Raw genomic sequence first — 21,575 nt, forward strand, 5'->3', positions numbered from 1 at the left:
TGAAATGTTTCAACATAAATAATGCTAAAATGCTATATTAAGAGGAAAAAAACAAACAAACCAACCAGTTTCTCTGTTTATTAGTGCCACGTTTCTCTTTACTTCATTTCCTGACACTAAATCCAGAGCATAGTATTGTATAATATATAATATAATATATAAATAATAATAATAATAATAATAACAACAACAACAACAATAATAATAATAACATTATTATCAATATTAATAATAATAAATGTAGTATAATATATTACTATAGTATGTGTTTGCAAATCAAGTCCAACGGAGTAGTCAGTAATCAGTCTGCAGTAGCATATACAGTATATATATATATATATATATACATACACTGTATACTCCTATATATTGATATATATGTATATATATATTAAATACAAATTTCTAGTGAAGGAGCAAAGACGTGACTATGAGGAAGGAGCCGTGTCACTGATTGGTCAACAGCAGGTTCTTGCAGGCAACCTGACTTCTCCCTCCAAGGAAAATGAAGCTCTGTGCTCCACTGTTGGTTCAATGTCTGTGTGGTTCTTGAGGTTAAGACTCTGTCATTTCTTGTCACGAATGTCAATATATCTCATAGGTTTTTGCCGTAAGGAAGTATATTTGTAATGTTGATTACAATGATGTCAAATCTGGTAATTTGACATGATTAAAAGATAAGTTACATGGTTGCGTGACTGGTCTGCATCTAAGGACTCACACACACCAAACCTAAATCACAGTGACAACAGTTTTCTTTAGATTGCATTGAGTTGATGCTGCTTGCTTAAGAGCCACTTCCTGATTACAAGAATCTATACTCTCAGCCTTGGAAATAACCAAATACCATGTGTTTCAGTGGTCTAGGAGGAAATCCATATTTAGATTTTCATACAAAAAATGTGAGATCATTGTCGGAAACTCAAGACGTGCCTATTTGGTTTCAGGTTCACACTTATTTCCACAGAAATATACCATGACTTAAAAAGAAAGCAACTGTTGTGTAAACACTTGAATCTCTTCAGAATAAACACAAATATTATTCAGAGGTTTGACGCAATCTATTGTGTTCTGGTCTTTACTTTCTAGTCAGTATATACGATAGAGATTCATATCATCCTCGCTGAGCTTCATCCACTGTATAACTGCAGGTTCAAGTGAAAGCCTCTACCAGCTCAGTATCTAACTGTCTAAACTCAGAAATGGGTCTGCTTGGTTGCATGTATTATTTTCATATACTGCATGAAATAGCTGACTGTGTTTCATCCAGATTCATATCAACTCACCACCCAGTGTGTGAGTTTCGCTCCCCGGAGAGTTTCTCTACTCCTCTCCTTCCTCTTTTATCCCCTATTTTCTTGTGTATGTAAACAGAAGTAAGCATTTTGGGCTCCAAGGCAGAGCATGATGATCAAACACCATGCACGATCAATGACTTTGAAGAGATCTAACATCCCTTATAAATGTATTTCACACAGAAGGAACAGCAAAAATGAAGAAATTCACTTCTGGAGCCAATGGCCACATGTTTTCTCTGTTTGGACTGAGAGAGAGGAAAAAAAAAAGAAACGGAGCGCAAAGTTGAAGAAAGGAAAGACGCCATCTTTTTCCTTTCACATTGCAGTGCTAGCTCCTCGTGAGTTTTTTATTACATGGCTGAGCGACTGTAGGCCTGTAAGCTCAAGCTCAGGGAGGAGTCAGCGAGAAAGAAGAGGAGCTCAGAGAAGTTTCACTCGTGTACGTCTCGTGTCTCAGAAGTCAAATGTTCTCATCAAGTCTGATTTTCAAATAGACAGAAAACTGTAACCGGAAAGCCTCAATGTGTGTTAACATCAACATTTCCTTTCATTTCTCTGTCTGTTGATCGGGAGTTAAACTGTGAATTTAATAACAGACATGAATCTAAAAGCCTAATGTGTCAAAAAACACTAATTGAGTAAAAGAAAGGCTTTAAACTAAAGCTAAACTTCACTCTGTCTTTTCATAAGTCAGAAGGATTTCATACTTGAGCAGAAGCAAGTGAAGATTAGATGAGAGAAGACTTCCTGTTCTTGGTGGCGTAGCTGAAATGAGACTTCCTGTCACCAAACGTTAAGGTAAAGGCAGGCTCTTTTGGTGTGACATCACTTGCTTGACTTGAAACCAGAGGCGAGGTTTCGGGTTTGGGGAACAAGTCCAGGAAGCTGCGTCCACTGATAACACAGAAAACGTATGTAGCTTACAATAACGTAATTTTGCTTATTGTCTGTTAGAATTTACTTAAGAAGTGGAAATACGGCTTCGGTTTGGCTTGTGAATATCTGCCTGTTGGTCCCCTCTAGGACTGTACTGTATGGTGAGAAGCCGTACACGCCCTAAGTCCTGGACATGGCAGGTCTCTGTGGTCTGAAGATCCTGCTGCTCTGGGCTGGGATCATCAATTTAGCCAACTGTAAGTATCCGTCTTCATCTTCTTCATGAAGGAAAGGAAAAGCATTGGTGTTATAATATGTTGTGTCCTTGTGGCTGACATCTGAAAATCTTCTGGAAGACTACAAAATCCAGCTTTCGGTGATGAGGTCTCTTATTCTAAACTCCTAATTTAGTTGCTTTTGAAATTGTAGCATATTGTTGATTGTGTTTATGAGAAAAGGTGAAACACTTTCCATGCCTCAGATAGAGAGATGAATCAGTCAGCGCAAACGCTTGACAATTTGCTCTTTTTTTTTTTTGAAACTGGAAAACATCCCTGCACAAAATATAATCATTTTAACTAAAAAACGAGGGCAGAAATGACAAGCTACAGTATATCAAGTCTTTGAGTTGCGCCTCCGTTTGTGCTACTTCACGTTTCTTTAACTTTCCAAAACCAGGAACACAAGACATTACAGCACACAGTTGTGATGTGAGAAGCTGATAAGTGACAGCTTTGTGAGCCCCTTTGGCAAAAGAATAAACAGTTATGTTCATTCAAAGAGAGCTGTTAATAAGAAGCCTCTTTAAAACGTGTTCTTTCATTCGGTACAAAGCTATGGGAATTTTTGCAATCATGTTTCTGTTCTGCTTTGACAGTGTGTGTGTGTGTGATAGTGCGAGTGTGCGTTTGTGTTAATGTGTTTGCGTGTGTGTGTGTATGTGTGTGTGTGTGTGTGTGTGTGTCTGTCAGAGATTATTTTTCTGGGTGTGTCCCTGCAAGCTCTTCACTTCAACCCTAGTGGCTGTAGGTGTTGTACATATCTGTGTGTGTGTGTGTGTGTGTGTGTGTGTGTGTGTGTGTGTGTGTGTGTGTGTGTGTGTGTGTGTGTGTGTGTGTGTGTGTGTGTGTGTGTGTGTGTGTGTGTGTGTGTGTGTGTTAAGTCAGACCCACCTTGCTGCCTCTTGCATCACTCAGAGTTCTGCTACTTTTCAGCACATCAAATCATTTCTGCTATTTTCAGCAGAGACGTCTGTATTCATGAGCTGAATGAACCCTTCAATCTATTTATTTCACTCTGCTGTCTTTAACGTCAATCAGGGTCAGCATGTGTCCTTTATGTCTAACATACAGTATTTCTCAGCTATAGTTAGCGAGGTGAGTCATCATGGTACACCGCATCAACAGACATTTTTATTTATATATGTCTTCTCTTTTCCATTGATCGAGCATCTTTTTTTATAATTAAAACACTGTACTGTGAAGTAGCAATATTTTATAATAGCAATGACACTGTGTTTTATTCATTTTCTTTCAATTAGTATTAGTATTACTCAAATACTGTACATCAGTACGATTCTGATGTAGTTTTCTTTGTGGTATTTTATACTATCTGCCGCTACATTTCAGAGGGAACATTTGCACATTTTCTATGGTTTCTTTGCAGATTAAGATTTAAAAAATCTATAATGAGAATATGCAAAAACAGCAATGCATAGATATACAGTAAATACAACATGTATTACCAGTATAAAAAAAACAACTAGAATCAGCTCCAACGGTGTGAAATACTGCATAAGAATATATCTCTTAAAGATATATAGATACTTAAATAGAAAATACATCTACACTTTTGAATGTAAGGCTTGTAATGGTGTTTTTACAAAGTGGTAATGCTACTTTTATGCAATGCTTTACTTAAGTAACACTGGACACGCCTCAGTGTGAAAATACTTTATTACAAGTCCTACATTCTACATCCTACTTAACTATAAGTATAGAAGTATTATCAGGTAAATCTACTTAAAAGTATCAAAATCAGGTCATGTTTCTGAAGAAAAGTTCCCCTGTGAAGGAAGATAATTATTAAACAGTAAATACTATCACATATGTATCACAAGTATGCATATTATGTTGTTACCATGATGTTAAATAGCAGAAAATATGAGAAGCGCTTTCTCTGTTCACACAAACAGGTCTAGATGCAAAATAGTTGCAAGCTTTATTTAGCTGTAGCAGGACAGAGTTGTCAAAATGTTGACCACTTCCGTGTTCCATTCTGAGTTTTCTTCATTTCCTGGCAGAGCAGAGCAGCGCAGAGCACCAAGCAGGCTGAGACACAGCACAAGTCATTTACTTGAGAATTTGTCAAAAAAAGGGAAGTGCAGTGCGTAAAATGAAGAAGTGAGGGGCTTGTTAATGCAAAATATGAGAAGAAAGTAGACGCAGATTAAAAAAACCTGATGGTGGTAACTGATAGAGAGAAAACTGATCCACACATCCTTTGCTAAATGTCAAGCAAATCAGGCATTTGGTCTCTTGGTGTCACTAAATTGTGATTATTGAATACCTTCTCCATGGTCGCCCTGTCTTCCTTTTTCTACTTCTGCTTCTTTCTCAAACTTGGACAAAACCGCTTCGCACCTTGAACAGGCTGAAGTTCCAGTATCACAGTGTTGTTTCACACTTGGCCATGAAGACACTGAATGAGAAAAATGGAGCAAGTAGGCTTCACTTAAAACTATTTTAAGAACTCAGTTATGATAAAAACGCATGTTTGGATAGCTTGAAATATTCATAAAGCACAAGTGCGTCTCTCAAACCTTTCACTGAAACAATTCAAATGAGTCACTGCAAAGTATGAAGTGGGAAATGCCACTGCAGAGAGCAAGCATCTCTGCTCGATATAGTGAAACAAGAGCGCACAAAACCACATCCTGAGACTCATTGTCTGACTGCCACCTCACACTCATTGCGATTATTATAAAGAGCAAATGGACAAAGCAGCCAAGAAGTTTTTACAGTGAATCCAGTCCTAAAATCAGGGCTGTAGTGAGCAAACAGCCAAAGTATATTTACAAGCCTTTTTTATTCCATGTTACAATACTTATTCAACACGAATGTAGTATCAGAATACAGTTTGATAAAAATGCAGAAATATTATTAGAAATAATATTAGGTGACGCTGTCATTTCTAATAACTAAGAACGAGGATTCAAGAGAGAAAGTCCATTTGTGCTTTAAGCTTTGAGCTAGTGATCTGTGCAAACTGAAAGTAATTGTGCAAGTATGGAGAGGTTCTAGGTTTCAGTGCAAAGCAGGAAATTGTGGTTTGCTGTTTTTTGAAATAGCAAGTGTGGCTCCTTGCAGCATTGTTATAGCAACCTCATGCAGAACTTCAGATGAAAATGGTTGTTTTCCTCTGTTTGACCTGACAACGCTTTTGGCCCTGCAGGAAGAGTTTTATCTGTCTGATAAAGTGGACACTTTAATAAGACTCAACATAAAGAAGAAATCACAGTTTTGAAGTTATTTGTCTCTTTCATTTTGTGCATATTCTATGCACTACACTGTACTCTTTCACGACAAAAAAGCTCTTATGATTTACTTTTTTTTCTCTTTGCAGGTCAAGATACAAGCCCAACAGGTGAGTGGGCAACACACTATATAACATTCAATTATTATTATAATTAATAAAATGTTTAATTCTAATTATGCCACCAGCTGTGCTTTACCTTGTGCGATACCTTCACCTCACACTCTCTTTAGTCTGTCTTATCTCTTCAGCACCAAAGCCAGGAGAATTGTAGTAAATTAATTTGGTCTGATAATGGAAATAATGTGCTCTATGCATAATGTGTGGCCGAAATATATCTTCTCACTCTTTTTAAGTAGTTTGCTTGACATTCGCCTCAGTTTAAGTGACCTGACTCACCCAAGGTTTTAATGGCACCGATAAACAGTTCCAAAGTAAAGTATCAGAATCAGATAGCAACCTGTTATTGGACGAATGTGAGGCCACAGTTACCGAGACAGTTATTTATGTACAAAAGATGTAAGTATGTTCCAGTCTGTGTTCGTGTCAGAACATTTTGCTTTGCCAAAGCAGTATGAAACGCTTATGTTAATACAGTGTGCAACTAATCTGCAATGGCGATGTTCATTTAAACCCAGTGCAGGAAGTAGTGTGACATTCAGAATGCTTACAGTGGTGCACTGGAAAGAAAAGTCTCTCTTCAGGTCTAATTTGTCTTCAGGTGTCCTTCACATTGTTTTTCATGCACTCTTTAATTTTTACATTCTGGGCTATTTTGCTTTCATGTTCTCTTTCAGACTAGTGGAAAGAAAACAGCCAAAATACACATTGAGGTGTTTATTTTACTACAATTTGTCTATTTTTGTCTGTAGATGTCTTCTACATTTATCAAAATGTATCATTTAGATAATGCCCCATTGCATCATTTTAGAAAACTTGATATGGGGTGATAAAAAGATCTATCCAAAATTCCCCTTGTAAAAACTTTTGACTCTAACATGTTGAAAGAATGAAACAAGAATCTTTAGCCTGGCTTCATCCAATGTTCAGATTACTGTTCTGGAAATGTATGCAGATTATCATATCATTTAATAACACAATACAGCATTTGCAGATTCAAACATAACATTTCAGAAAAGCTGTATTTCTAAATAATTGTCTTAATGTAAGTAATCAAATAGAGAAATTCCAAGTTGGTATCTAGTAGTTAATTATTTTTAGCCTTTTCACCTGCTGTGTCTCTCCTTAACTGGCCTGCTTTTAAGCTGTGCTAAAGCTAACTAACAATTACTGACTGCAACGTATATACATTTTGGAGTGTAAATTTAGACCCTTATTATGGAAAAATACTCCAGTGAGGGTACATGGTGTTTGTGCTTATTATACTGATTAAGTTATATACAGTAATGATCCCATGCTTGCTCACCCCAATACATGTCTAAAATGCCTGCAAAGTGAGTCTACTGTAATTTAAGAAAAAGCCAGATTGCTATTCTGAGGTTACTTTCTAGGTTGTATGTCGAGTTATGTTCTGTCTGAAACAGGAATAGGAAAATAAATCTGTATGAATATGACATTTTCTGGAAAATTCGAAAAACTTCCATCTTATCCACTGATCCTGTCTATGTAAATATACCGAGAGTTTATTCTACAGTTTCTCTCAGAAAAGGTTGACGTCAAATTTGTCTTTTAAATCAGGCTGAGTCTCATCAAGTCTGGTTAAATACTAGTACGTTTACTAACTCTGAAAATACACTTATTTAGGTAGCTATTGATGCAACGTTATGCCATCACTGTACCTCTGTTGACACAATCCTGTTGAGGTTGGCAACCTTTAGCAACTTGGCGAGTGTTCTATCAAAGAAAGACAGCATTAAGTCCAAAAACAGGAAGTATTTGATCTCACAGCTACAGGTAACGCCATGCCGATTCCATTTCTGCAATTCTAACTGAGCACATCCGGCTGAACACTGCCTTTCCTTCTCTGAATATAAATTTGCCCTTGCCCAGTGCTACTGTGTTTTTTTTTTCACCTCTTCTCTTCTTGTTAAAACAAATGTGAGTGAAGGATAGACACGCAGCAACACCATATTTGTAACAAGGGGCAACAGGATTTATGTAGTCATCGTCATTGGAGGGAAAATGGTAGCACCTTTTGATGAAGTAGGAGCGAGCATTAAGATACTGTGTTTGGCCTGATCTTGGTTTTCTTGGAACGCAGATGTTTCAGCCCTCTTACCTCCACGCAACACCACAAATTCCACTTTACCGACAATGACGAGCTTATCTGTCACCACCTCACCTCCACGCACCGTGACAGCAACTACTGTCACGCCTTCAGACACCTCACCAACCATCACCTCAAACTCCTCAAGTCCAACGTTCAATTTAACCCACACGACTGGTAATGTATTCCCCCTCAGTTTTATTGGGAAGATTTGTGTTGCAATCACCATGATACTGCTGCTATCTGCATTATATCAGGTAAGACTGTTAGACTGTCAGTATTTCTACTTGAAGGTGACCTCAAGCATGCTCTCCATCTTACAGCCAGTGCTTCTCCTGCAAGCACCTCATCCCCACCCTCACCCTCACCCTCATTCTCACCCTCTCCCACAACCACCAAGCAAATAAACCAGACTTCACCTCCAATCACTTCTACAACCAAAGGTTGGATTTTTCTCCTTACATGCCCTCCATATGTCTTGTCGAGGACTGTGATAAGACAGTTATTTATATAAGTATAGACAACAGTTACTAACACTAGCACTGCTAAGGAATGGATTACTAGAAGTTCATGAAATACTTAAACTTGTTTCACTTGAAAGTGGCTTTGAAGGTTTCAAAGTTTTATAATCATTTATTAAAATGTTTCCTTTTCTAATCTCTTTTGAATGCGTTCTCCAGCCTCCAGACAAGCCGACTCAACTCACAAGTGTGAGTATCAGTATTATTTTTCATCTTTACACTCATTTTAACAAACCACTAATTATATTATTTTTCCAACATCGACATGAACAAACTGTCTGAGATTAAAAGATGTCATCAGGTGGTTTGTATTCACCACAGTAGGATATTTTTTAACTGTGTTGATTTTGTGTTCAGGTTCTTACACAGTCGAACCCATCAAGTTTGGCTTCCGGGTTACCATGTCAATGAACTCTACCACTCCCAACTACACCATCAACGTTAAAGAAGTGAACTCTTCAGGCAAACCTATCGTTCAGTCCTTCAACCAAAGCCCTCATGAAATCAAACACCTGAAGCCCTGTACTGAATATGAGCTTAATGTGACGTTTATCGATAGCGCTGGCAAAGGAACACCTTGTGGATCTGAAAATAACAAGACAATGGACATGAGTGAGTACAAATAATTGATATGGCTGAATTTAATTGTTTCTTCTTTTAATCTATGAAATGAGACGAACAGACGGATGTGTGCAGATCATTTCACTTGTATATTTCAGATAAAAGTGACATTAAGGAGACCAAGACGAAGTCTGGATATGTTTGTTACCAGAGTGACTGGGACATCGGTTCTTCACTGTCAACATCAAAGAAGATTTCATTTGAGCCATGGGAAAGTGTCAATAAGATGTCCTGCTTCAAACCTGATTACAATGACATATGCACAGATTTAACCTTCACCATAACAAAGTGTGGGGCTACCTTTAACTTCAACAAAAACATCACTGTTGGTATGTACAGTAGAGTCCTCGTGTGTTTGGAATTGCATGTGGTGTAGACGTTGTGTCATCATGTTTAGTGTGCTGGTTCCTTTTTTTCAGCAGGTTTCTTAGATCCAAGTGAAGTAATTCAGAGTGCTCCAACTAAACTTCCTGGTCAAATTAAACCAACATTACCTCCAAACTGCAAAAATCTCACCATTGATTACACCTGTCATGGTAAGTAGAAAGACTAGAGATAAAGAGACTTTGTCTGTCAGCAACATTATCAATGGATTCATGGGGAAATAAATAGAGACCATTTGCCAGAGTAGATGCTCACACTGTAGTAACAGTTTTACTTAAAACAGAGTCTAAATTGTCTTTTGGGGTAAGAGAAAGTCGAGGTATTGCTTTGTGCACTCTGTAAATAGAATATTTATTCATTTACTGTGAATGTGTTCACATTTGAGACCAAGCACTCATTTTCACCAAGATACAAATACCAGCTGAAGAAAAGCTGTCATCCTTGTGTCTCCACAGAAGCCGGTGAACTCAATAACACCAAGCTGACTGAGCTGGAGCCCTTCACAGACTACAGCTGTACTGGTCAGATCAAAGACAACGATGTTGCCATAAAAAACACGACTATTGTCAAGTTCAGGATTGACTGTGATGGTATGTTAATGTTCACTTCTCCTCCATGCAACGATAAGAACTTGTATTTTAAGATGACTTTGGAGAAAAGAACAGCTCCAGATGTTCAGTTCAGTGTTACAGATGTCTGATGTGTTCCAACAGATCTCACAATAGACTACACAAATCCAGATGCCACCAATAGCTCCATTCAGTGGAGTTGGAAAACGACCAGTGAGAAGTGTGGAGATGTCCTTCATGATCTTAAGAAGCTTTCTTATGACTGCAGTTGTGGTCAGAAACACAGTAGTAAGTAAAAGTATTTGGAGTAACCATATTATCATTGGATTCATTTTACAGGAATGCACTTTTGGAAGTCTTTGGAGATCATTTGACTTGTCAGTTAACCTAAATAGTGAAACATACTGTGGACATTTGAATCAGTGCTTCATGCTAACACTTTAGCATGCTGAGTGGTCGTAGGTGTGAATAATCTAAGATGATAAAACAAATCACAGTTTGGTGAAGATTCACAAATGGACATGAAGTTTGATACAGAAATAACATTGAAACATAGAAAAACAACTTAGCTCAACGTTGTTTTTTTGTTTGCCTAATAGTACAAAATGTATACTCAAATGTAACTTGACCAACAAAACAATCTGCTGTTGTATATTTCTGTTATTCTGTTTTTGTCACCTTGTTGTAAAGTCAAACACAACCAAACTAATGATACTATGTTGCAGTTCCAGCTAAACCAAATCCATCAGGAGGAACGTGTGATATTTCAGGACTGGAAGTATACACCAACTATTTCTGTAAAGTCCAACCCAAATACAACAACACGGAAGTTACCGTACTCACTAAACCACCAGAATACACAACTGAGGCTGGAAGTAAGTGTCTAAAAAAAGATGTATTCATTACGGTTTTAGTATTAATATTTCTGAAAGCAAATTGTTAGATCCATTAATTTAAATGAATTTATGTAATTTATCTGGTTCCTTATTCTGTCTGTCTTTTTTAAACATGTGACATTAAATGATGATAACCAGACAGCAAATCAATCCCTGATACCAACACACATAACAGCATGTAGGCCTAGAGTATAAGAACGCCACGCTTCCATGATAATGAACATTACAATGCCGCTCCAATCATCAGTGAAGTACAGCGGTTACTCTACGTCTTATTCTCTGTTACTGGACTAGAAATCTACCAGCTTCAGTCAGTTCTGACCTGTTTATTTATCACAGGTGGTGAGTAGAGTCTGGAGTTTGGTGCCGGAGTAATTATTGACTAGAATATAGACAGATACATTCCAATTAATTAGTGCAAATATAAGAAACAAAAAACATTAACGTTACGTCATTACATTTGCATTCACTGTAAATCCTGTCATTAAGTAATGCATTTTAAACAAGCTACAACTTTGAAGTGGAATCCATCCTTTTTTATGTAATATACTTATGTGTCTGCCAATCATATAGCATATCTTAATGTATTTGTTTCCTGCTTTAACATCTACAGTTTACATTTCAGGACAGCTTTATTTAAAAAATATGACGCATGTAAAGTGAGACCTACAGATCCTTCACACAACTTCCTGAACATAACAGCTGTGTGAATACAAGAATACAGAATAATAACTAAATAATAATACATTTTCTGATTATTATTGTTTTACTTTGCGTTTATGATTATTGTTTTTAAAGTAAATTAGATTATCTTTCGTTGCACATTTTGTCTTTATATCACTACTGTCACCCAGGACAACCAATACAGCGACACATAATGATGCTCATCAGTGTTAACGGCTATTAAAGAGAACTGTGAGTGTTGTAGCTAAAGGAAAATATCTTGTTTTTCTTCACTCTCTTAGCACCAAAAGGAATCCTTTCACTGAAGATGGAAGTTACAGACCATAACGTGATAAGAGTATCTTGTTCTTATAAAGGATCATTGAATGGGCCTCACAAGCCCAAGCAATTCATGGCACTTTTTCGTGGTGTCTCGTTTAACAAAAGTAAATGTGAATTTGAATTCAAAGACCTAAGTTACTCAACGGAATATACAGTGGAGGTTTGCATGATCCTAATTTTTGGTTTCACAAGATTATTATATCTTTATTCATCGTTTTGTTCAAATGCCATAATTCCTGATTGAGGGATTTTTTTGTTTCCAGGTGAAAGTTTGCAATACAGAACTTTGCAGCAAGCACGAGACAAAATCTGCTACCACTCACTGTATGTGCTGTTCTAATTAATGCCCAAAATTATCTCACATTGTTCAGTTGAATCATTTAACATGTTTTGCTTTGACAGACGGTACACACATCCATTTCTATACATTGCACCTTTATGCCACCACTTTGATATTTGTTCTCCATCATTTTACAGATAATGACAAAGCTGTCATTGGGTTTCTGGTCTTCCTCATCATCCTGACATCTGTGGCTCTGCTTTTGGTCGTCTACAAGATATACATTCTGAAGCGCAGAAAGTCCCAGTAAGTGTTATTCTCTCAGTTTGACTGTGATTGTTTTGTTTTATACATATACACATATCCAATACATGTGTTTTCCTTTACGGTACACAAAGAGAACTATCATTGCATTGCAGACATAAACATCATCACTGTTATAAAGCTCTGTATGAATGCCTTTTTTTTCCATTCTCTATATATAATGTCTGTATAATTAAAATTATTTGGGGCCAATCATCACAATTTTGTTTGTAATTTGCAGTGACCTGGGTGAAGACATGAGGCTTATTTCTACAGCAAGTGAGTAGATTTTAGATCTTTTTCAGGATCCTGGATTTTGTCTTGAACCAGATGATTAAAGCATTACGCAGTACGTGATGAATGGCAATCACGTGTAGCAGCTACTGTTTTCAGATGATTTATGATGTTTGTAAAAATCGGAGTATACAGAAGTATTCCTTTATTCCTTGTTAGAAAATATAGAAGCATGTTTCAAGAGAAATAATTCATAAAAACACAGAAATATTTTCAAATAGTTACTATACTGTAATTTAGAGTAATGGCTCGTAATGAATTACTTTTGGCATTACGTTGTTTCTGTATCTTATCTGCTGGCTGGTCTGCTGTTGTAGATGACGAGGAGAACCTAATGCCTGTCGAGCCAATTGCAGCCGAGGTCCTGCTGGAAGCTTACAAGAGGAAGCTTGCTGATGAGGGAAGACTTTTCCTGGCAGAGTTTCAGGTTCATTTTATATCTTTTTTTGGAGCATTGCTTTTGGTATTTATTGGTCTTTATTGGAGTGGCAAAGTGGGAGATGGTCAATAGCCTAGTAAAAGTCAAAGGCTGGACTTGAACCAATGAAGTTGTGCATGCTAAGGGTCTTGTCCACTCATAGATTAGAAGTGTGGATGGTACTTTAGAATTGCTGCTTGGTGTTTGGCAAATTACATAACTTGTTTCTGCTTTCAGAGCATCCCCAGAATCTTCTCGAGGTACACCGTGAAAGAGGCCAAGAAACCCTGTAATGTCTCCAAGAACCGCTACGTGGACATCCTGCCATGTGAGTCTGTCCAACAACACCTGAGGCTTTTTAGATAAAAGAGATGAATGCACCAGCCAGATGTGTAATGTGTTTTAATATTTGCTGTTTTTACCATTAAACTTCACCAACAAAACAGTAAATCACACCATCGGTTGCAACTAGGATTGTCTACACTCATAGATTTTGCTTACTTAATGTGGCAGCTATTTCTCTAATATTTCTAAGTGTTTTCAACTATTTTGGGAAATGTTTCAAATAAGTGAGCAGGTTGGTTTTATTCCAATATTTGAATCAATGTGAGATATACCTATTACATTTCATGTTATGTCTCCATAAGCAGCTTCTTCATTTCCAGAGAATGTACACACACTCCTCGTTCATTAAGGGTTGTTAAGGTGTCTTCTGTGATTAAAAAAAAAAAAAATCTATTTATTCATTTCCTGTTTTGAACCAGATGACTATAACCGTGTCCAGCTGACCACCGGAAATGGAGAGACAGGATGTGACTACATCAATGCCAGCTTCATTGATGTATGAAAAACACCCACATCACACTACTCCAGCTTTTACAACATAAGAATGATCAAACAACATACACATTTAAACATAGAAAAATAATAGCCAGGATAGCCATGTTAAAGGTCTACTTTTTGGCCTAACGGCACAGTTTTAGGGAGCTAAATAGACACATGGTTCATAACCCCTTTTCTGATATTACACACCTTATTAAGCATCATTTGTTTTCCTCCTGCAGGGGTACAAGGAATCCAAAAAGTACATTGCAGCTCAAGGTAAAGTAAAGTTCTCATATTCTTCACACACTCAGTCAGCGCTGTGTTTCTGGATGAGACTATGAAGATATTCTGTATGTGCCGCAGGCCCGAAGGATGAGACTGTGAGTGACTTCTGGAGGATGGTCTGGGAGCAGCAGTCCTCCATCATTGTCATGGTAACACGCTGTGAAGAGGGAAACAGGGTAAGAACAGGAGTTTAAACTTGTTGTTGACTTTAAATACTATCCTGCCTCCTCCTCTCATCCTCCTCCTCGTGTCCCCTCGCTCACACTTCCTCCATGTTTCAAAAGTTCCCAAAAAGAGGTGAGCTTATCAAAGGTCTGTTTGTACTGGTCCACTAAAGGACCTCAGGTAAGCTCACCTATTTTGTATGGCTCAGACAGTATGTCCGTGTGTGTGTGTGTGTGTGTGTGCGTGTGTGTGTGTGTGTGTGTGTGTGTGTGTGTGAGTGTGTGTGTGTGTTGCCAGTTCCAGGTATGTTTTGCCTTTTTGTGTCTAATGTAGGAAACAATGTATAGTGTTTTGTAAGACGTGTGTTGCAGAATTGCAAACACAGCGCAAAGCAAAAAAAAAAACATTAGGCTACTGAATCAGATATAGACAAGCCCAAAATTCGCACACTGTGTTCTCATTTCTTGGAGACTGTTTGAACTTATCTGCTTTTAACATGCATCAACTGCATATTTGACTTTCGGGTTAAAGTGCAACAGTGGTACTGATGTGGTACTGATGTGTAAAATTAGTTCGTCACTCTCTTTCTCACCTCTCACATGTTGTGTTGCAGGTCAAGTGTGCGCAGTACTGGCCGTCTCCAAACCGGGAGACAGAGATCTTTGAGGAGTTTATAGTGAAGCTGAACTCAGAGGACCACTGTCCGGATTACACCATTCGCCATCTCAGCCTAACTAATGTGAGTCTCCATCAAACGTTTAATATGGAAATGTATGTTCTCGCTTTTTAAATTGTGTGTGTACGCATGTGAGTATGTGTAGAAGAAAAGGCCAGTATTTCTGTCCATCTTTATCTTAATACACTCGATTGAATATTTCTTGTTCCGTGTCATTATATGTCTTTGTGCATATTTGCATGACCGTGTGTGTCTGCAGAAGAGGGAGAAGAACTCAGAGAGGGAGGTGACCCACATCCAGTTCATGAGCTGGCCGGACCACGGCGTCCCCGGGGAGCCACATCTCCTCCTGAAACTGAGAAGGCGTGTCAATGCTTTCAAGAATTTCTTCAGCGGCCCCATCGTCGTTCACTGCAGGTAAGTTCAAGCTCCCATTCTAGATCAGCTAACATTCACTCCTCTTTGTTCCAAATATCGACACGAACAACATTTTAATTTGCTAATCGTAGCTGTGCTTTTGCTAAACTGGATGTGATTCCTTCTTCTTTTAGTAGTTGGTTGGCACAGAGTACACCATTATCTTCCCATTTCCCATTATTTCCATTTTTCTTCTAGGCATGCCAAACCTGAGAATACATTCTGTGATCATTTTTCCAGTTTTTAGTGCATTACTGACTCAGCTGCACTCATTTGTACCTTACATTCTGTATCGTGTTTTGTTCAATTTGTATATATCGCAGTCATATAACTTCCTATTGTCACCCCCTTGTATATACGTCTTTAGAAACGTGTGCTGCTGTTAAACTGCATTTAGTAGTACCTATACTGACTGAGTGGCAGTAAAGTCCGCTTTCATAGCCAAGTAATTACAAACTAGGCTCCTAATTCACCTTCTTTGTAATAATGACCAGTCCTTAGACAGTGTTTTGCACACGGTAGATAACTTCAAGAGTTTTTTCAGGCACACCGCTGAACTTGCTTCATTGCATATAAAAAAGCTGTCATTGGGTTTCGGGGGGACTCATCAGGCCTATTTGCTTTAAAACTGATGCTTGACTTCATCTTTACTTGCCACTGGTAGATGTGTGTACCAACATGTATTAACACACTGTTATTCATGTGTAGCGCCGGAGTCGGCAGGACAGGCACCTACATTGGCATCGATGCCATGATGGAGGGTCTGGAGGCGGAGGGCAGAGTGGACATCTACGGCTACGTAGTTAGACTCCGCAGGCAGAGATGTCTCATGGTTCAAGTCGAGGTGAGATATCAATTTAGGTCATATTTTAGGCACAGTGTGTGTCTCATTATAGAGTTACGTTAATTGGCTGAGTATGTTGACAGGAAGTAAAGCCACATGAACAAACAGCTAAACAAAGATAATTAAGCAAAAAAGTATACACAAGCATAGATACGGTCGTTATGTAGATAGACAAACAAACATACACTGTATACATAGAGGTTAATACGGTGTTACTTTACACTGTTGTACAAGATTATGGTCTGATTAGTAACGACACTATCCAGAGCTTTTTATTCTGAGCTTATTAATGCATTATTTAAAAGCAGGTATATATCATGAATTCATTTCCAATACCTTTTATTTATTTTTTGTTTATAATGGCACACTGTTGAAAGTCTAGAATAATTTTTATGGAGCACTTCTGGATCTCGACTTTATCTTTTGTCAATGTACATTTTGAATGTGTTACACTATGCGTGCCTGGTGTAATGAGTGTGATGGTGATGTGGAGTGAAACAGTGCTCTCTAGCGCCCACCAGTGGGCAGAAGCTAAAAGATAGTTGTGCACAGTAATTAAGTACGAAAGATATTTTTTTTGTTGCACCTTTCAAAACATATGTTAACAGGAGAATATAGAATATAGCACAATAACAGCAAAACAATTGAAGCATCACAGCTCAAAATAAGGTACATGAGTCAAGAAATGCAGCAAAAAAGATCTTCATCTGTGACCCGACTTAAGTGTTATTCAGAGGACTTGAGTGGCCGAGCAGAGGTATACAGCATTAGTAGTTTATTGTACTCTGGAGCAATATTATTCAAAGCCTTGTAGATGAGGAGAAGGGTCTGTTTATTAAATCTCAAACGTCACAGAGAAGGAGGCAGAGGTAACAAGTTGTTAGATAGTGATCTGTGATTACACAGATGGGGGATTGTGTAGCTCAATAGCAGTTTGTGTCCCCAAAGTGTATGTCCTTTGTTTTTTAAATACATTTGTCTGCACGCAGGCCCAGTACATCCTGATTCACCAGGCGCTGCTGGAGCACAATCAGTTTGGAGAGACTGAGATCACTGTGTCTGAGCTCCACAGCACAATGAGCACGCTAAGACAAGACAGCTCAGGAAATGAACCCACCTTAATGGAGGACGAGTTTGAGGTATGACACTCCACAACATTAGTGTTTCTGATCCCTTTAAAAACTATGCAAAAATGTAGTCCTATACCCTTTCTTATTATTTAATATGGAAGAAATTACGGACCTTCATATATCACTGGTAAAACGTCTTTGTCTTGTAATTCAGAGACTCCCCATCTATAAAAACTGGAGGACATTCAACACAGGGATCGCAGAAGAGAACAAGAAGAAGAATCGCTCTTCATCTGTCATCCCATGTAAGTATCAGCTCAACACAAGGAGAAATGACAAGTTAAACTCTCGAATAACAACCGTAATATATGCACTGTGTTTATAATGTGCATTACCGTGTACATGCAATCATATACCAGAGTAATTATCTTCAATTTCACTTCACTCAGATGACTACAACCGAGTGCTGCTGAAGCTAGATGAAGGACGCAGTCATGATAGTGCCCCCAGTGAGGAGGATGAAGAAGACTCATCAGATGAGGAGAATGAGGAGTCCACTATATACATCAATGCCTCCCACATAGATGTATGTCTTTTTACTGGCACTTTCAGCTTATTTACTGACATGTTTTCGGCATACTGTACCTCCGACATTGACCTGGATGCCAGGACAAAGGAATAACAGTGTTTTGTTTAATTGCAGCAAGACAAACTGTTTTCCTGTTACCATCTTTCCTGTTGTAGCAGGTGTTATCTCATTAACTCTGAATGAATTCCCATCTTACATGCAGCCAGTTGAATTTCAAGACAAATCTAATTGAATTTCCCACATCCTATTTGTTATGAGTGAGTACAACAATAGATGTGCGATGTGTTTTCTTGCCCACACAGGGATACTGGGGTCCACGCGCCTTCCTCGCAGCGCAGACTCCGCTGCCAGACACCATGGCTGAGTTCTGGTTGATGGTTTACCAGAAGAAAGCATCTGCTATTGTCATGCTCTCAGACTGCAGTGAGGGAGATAAGGTATAATATCATGCACATATCATGATATATAACGTTGTATGTACCTTACATACGGAATACTCGATGCTCTCGGTGCATTTACTGTATTGGAGGTACAATTGTTTTCTTATGTGTCTTCTTGTTCACAGGAGTCGGACTGTGTCTACTGGGATAAAGACAAGAAAACATTCGGGGACATTGAGGTGGAACTGGCAAGCACGGACACCTCCCCAGCTTTCATCAGCCGCAACATGCTGATACGTCACGTCAAGGTAACACAACAGCAGCCTACTAACAGCTAACAACCTGCCTGGCTCTATTTCCATATTTATCAGCATCAGCCTGTTTATCTGACCGGTCATTTCAATGTAACAAGCTGTTTTAATTAAACCCCACACTTCTGTCAACAGAGGAAAGAGAGTCGGCCAGTGAAACAGTTCCAGTTGCTGAAGTGGCCGAGCGGCGAGCTGCCGGGGAAAGCTCAAGATCTCACGGACATGATCAAGGACATCAAGCACAGCTGTGGCGGCAGCAAATCACAGAGGAGCATGCCCATTGTGGTCCACTGCAAGTAAGACAACCTCACAGAAAATGACACATCCAGTTTTTTTATTAGGAGCTTTCAAAGCTCAATTTCAGGCCTTTAATCTCTTTTGGAAGACAAATCCTCCACACCGACTTTAGTTTCTGGGCAGATCCAAGTTGTGGCTTCCACGAAGTCAGCTTATAGAGTTTGATAAAGGTCACAGATCAGTTGACACCAAATTAAACTATACAGTTACACATCTTTGGTATTTGTAGAAAAATATCAGCAGATTCTAATTTTAGCACCTCAAATTTGTCAGAACATTTTGGGGGACACTAGGCTTGTTACATTTTAACAAATCACCAATCATTTAAGAATAATCTTCTTTATAAAGTAACGGTATATATCATACTAAAATGTGTTTGATCAGAGAGGCAGTAAATCAGAGTTGGAGTGTCACCTTATTACAAAGAAGACGTGTATATAATTCTCTTCTCTGCGGAGTTTCTTGTCTCCAGAAAGAAAAATTAAATCAGCCATAGGTTTGAACATATAATTGGGCCCATATTTCTCAAGCTTCTAATAATTACAATTAAGGATGCTCTTAAGAGACAATTTAGCTGTCTGGTGTGAAAAAATATATTTTCATTAAGCTAAGTACAACAAAGTGGAAGAGCAACATTTATGAACAGCTCTCATGATTAATCACATGTATAAACAGGAATAACCAATCAACATATCAATCAGTTATGTGTTTTTCTGCAAAAACATTGTTTATTCAAGTCTATTTTATTTGTCTGAAATCCTTAATATAACCAGTAGCAATTAACAACAGCAATCTAGATATGCTATATATTTGCTGCAGCCCGCTACAACCTGGAAAAGGTAAAGTTAAGGGGATTATTAGGAACAAATAATATAATAGAGGCGAAAATCTGATCTAAACCTTCTGTGTGTGTGTGTGTGTGTGTGTGTGTGTGTGTGTGTGTGTGTGTGTGTGTGTGTGTGTGTGTGTGTGTGTCAGTGATGGCTCGTCCCGTACAGGGATTTTCTGTGCTCTGTGGAACCTGCTGGACAGCGCTGAGACTGAGAAGCTGGTGGATGTTTTCCAGGTGGCCAAAACCCTACGCAAGGAGAGACAAGGCATGCTCTCCCACCTGGTAAGAAAGAGGAACCCAACAACTGTCAGCACACAGTGTCCCAGCTTTAACTTCAAACAGTGTAGAGAGTGTAAAGTATTACAGCACTTGGCTGGTCAGGGACTCAATATTGTCAATAATTGACAGATGATGTTCTGCCAAGGTAGATGAGTTTTTGTGTACCTCTTACATACTGTGGTAGGTTTTACCAAAGGTTTAATGTATTGTTAATGTATTTCATAGAAAAGTAAAAAAGGTTTACTCTACAGCACAACACCGCATGATTATGCTTCTGCTAATATCTGTCTGCGTCTCTTACAGGAGCAGTACCAGTTCTTGTACGAGGCCCTGGAGGGGGTCTTCCCTGTCCAGAACGGGGAAGTGAAAGCAATACAGGCCTCTGCAGGCGACTCCGTCCAGGTTGTCAATGAAACCAAAGCAGCAGCGCCGCCAGCAGAGGAGAAGGTTGAGCAGCCAACCAGCACTACCAGCAACAACCAGCAGGCGGCAGCAGAGAGCACTCCTCTCGTGGCTGATGGAGGGAAGGAAGACAAAAGAGAGGAACCTGAAACAGAGACAGTACCACGAGAGGACACCAGCAACGGTGCCACTGTCACAGTGGAGGTCTGAGAGGGCTGGCTGGTGGTTGTGCCTTTTTACTTTTGGGAATAAGCGCTTTAGTTGAATGCTTTCTTTTAATTACCTAACAGTATGAATGTATAAACATTGTAAAGCTTTCACACAGTGTTGTGTTGACACCTGTTAAAGAATTTGATCAAATATTATGTCAATTTCCAAAAATATAATTTTTCTAAGTTATAAATATGTTTAGCAGAAAAGTGTAAGGATGCAAATAATAATTTCTGTGAGCAACGTTCACCAGAAATGCTGTGATCAAACTAGGGGCCTTGGTGAGAAAGTTAGTTTCTGTATTTTGTTCCCCCTAAATAAACAGATTTTATCATCTACAGTTATACACACACACACACACACACACACACACACACACACACACACACACACACACACACACACACACACACACACACACACATATAGCCATTCAGTTCAAAATGTGTCATATGACACTGTGTCATTTCATAAAAAAGACACAAAAAAGTGCTTTTTATGTTGATTACATGCATATTAACAATAAAGTTTCATTTTTCTGCATAGATTAACTTTATTTTGTTGGTTTCCCCAAATAAATCAGCTTCTTTCTGTAATCAATCATCTACATGAACATTTTCTGCAAAAGTTAAAACAGTTTAGATGATCTCCCATGAGAGATGTAAGTGCTCTTCTCACGTTGGCAGGGCTCGGTTGGAAAGACAGTGTCACATATTTACGTTCACCAATCATGATTAAGCAATATTTAAATCAAAATCTGATGACAG

At 38.5% G+C, this 21,575-nt stretch overlaps 1 protein-coding gene across 5 annotated transcripts; it reads left to right on the forward strand.

The window, feature by feature from the left end:
• Positions 1-2,135: 2,135 nt before the first annotated feature.
• Positions 2,136-21,355, forward strand: ptprc (protein tyrosine phosphatase receptor type C). Of its 5 annotated transcripts, none has more exons than XM_079157647.1 (32): positions 2,136-2,209; positions 2,322-2,431; positions 5,799-5,819; positions 7,930-8,112; positions 8,259-8,378; positions 8,616-8,645; positions 8,814-9,068; positions 9,176-9,406; positions 9,497-9,613; positions 9,917-10,051; positions 10,175-10,318; positions 10,756-10,905; positions 11,892-12,091; positions 12,195-12,255; positions 12,409-12,517; positions 12,756-12,793; positions 13,126-13,235; positions 13,464-13,554; positions 13,991-14,067; positions 14,291-14,327; positions 14,415-14,512; positions 15,115-15,240; positions 15,437-15,594; positions 16,303-16,438; positions 17,428-17,577; positions 17,723-17,813; positions 17,958-18,094; positions 18,400-18,534; positions 18,663-18,785; positions 18,924-19,084; positions 20,064-20,199; positions 20,500-21,355. In XM_079157647.1, the coding sequence occupies exons 2-32, from the start codon at positions 2,368-2,370 to the stop codon at positions 20,806-20,808; spliced, it is 3,933 nt and encodes a 1,310-aa protein (XP_079013773.1). In that variant the 5' UTR covers positions 2,136-2,209; positions 2,322-2,367; the 3' UTR covers positions 20,809-21,355. The 5 variants fall into 5 exon arrangements, with proteins under 5 accessions (XP_079013773.1, XP_079013774.1, XP_079013775.1 ...); XM_079157648.1 differs by having other exon boundaries at positions 9,500-9,613; XM_079157649.1 differs by lacking the exon at positions 7,930-8,112.
• Positions 21,356-21,575: the final 220 nt, after the last annotated feature.

The sequence above is a fragment of the Pholis gunnellus genome, assembly GCF_910591455.1.
Source record: "Pholis gunnellus genome assembly, chromosome: 4".
Classification (NCBI taxonomy): domain Eukaryota; kingdom Metazoa; phylum Chordata; class Actinopteri; order Perciformes; family Pholidae; genus Pholis; species Pholis gunnellus.

Excerpts from the sequence above, each read along its gene's own strand:
- ptprc (XM_079157647.1), top strand. The coding sequence starts at position 2,368 with ATGGCAGGTCTCTGTGGTCTGAAGATCCTGCTGCTCTGGGCTGGGATC. Across the intron at positions 12,518-12,755 it reads CTGAAGCGCAGAAAGTCCCA|TGACCTGGGTGAAGACATGA; the intron begins GTAAGTGTTATT and ends TGTAATTTGCAG. Across the intron at positions 14,513-15,114 it reads GCTGTGAAGAGGGAAACAGG|GTCAAGTGTGCGCAGTACTG; the intron begins GTAAGAACAGGA and ends GTTGTGTTGCAG.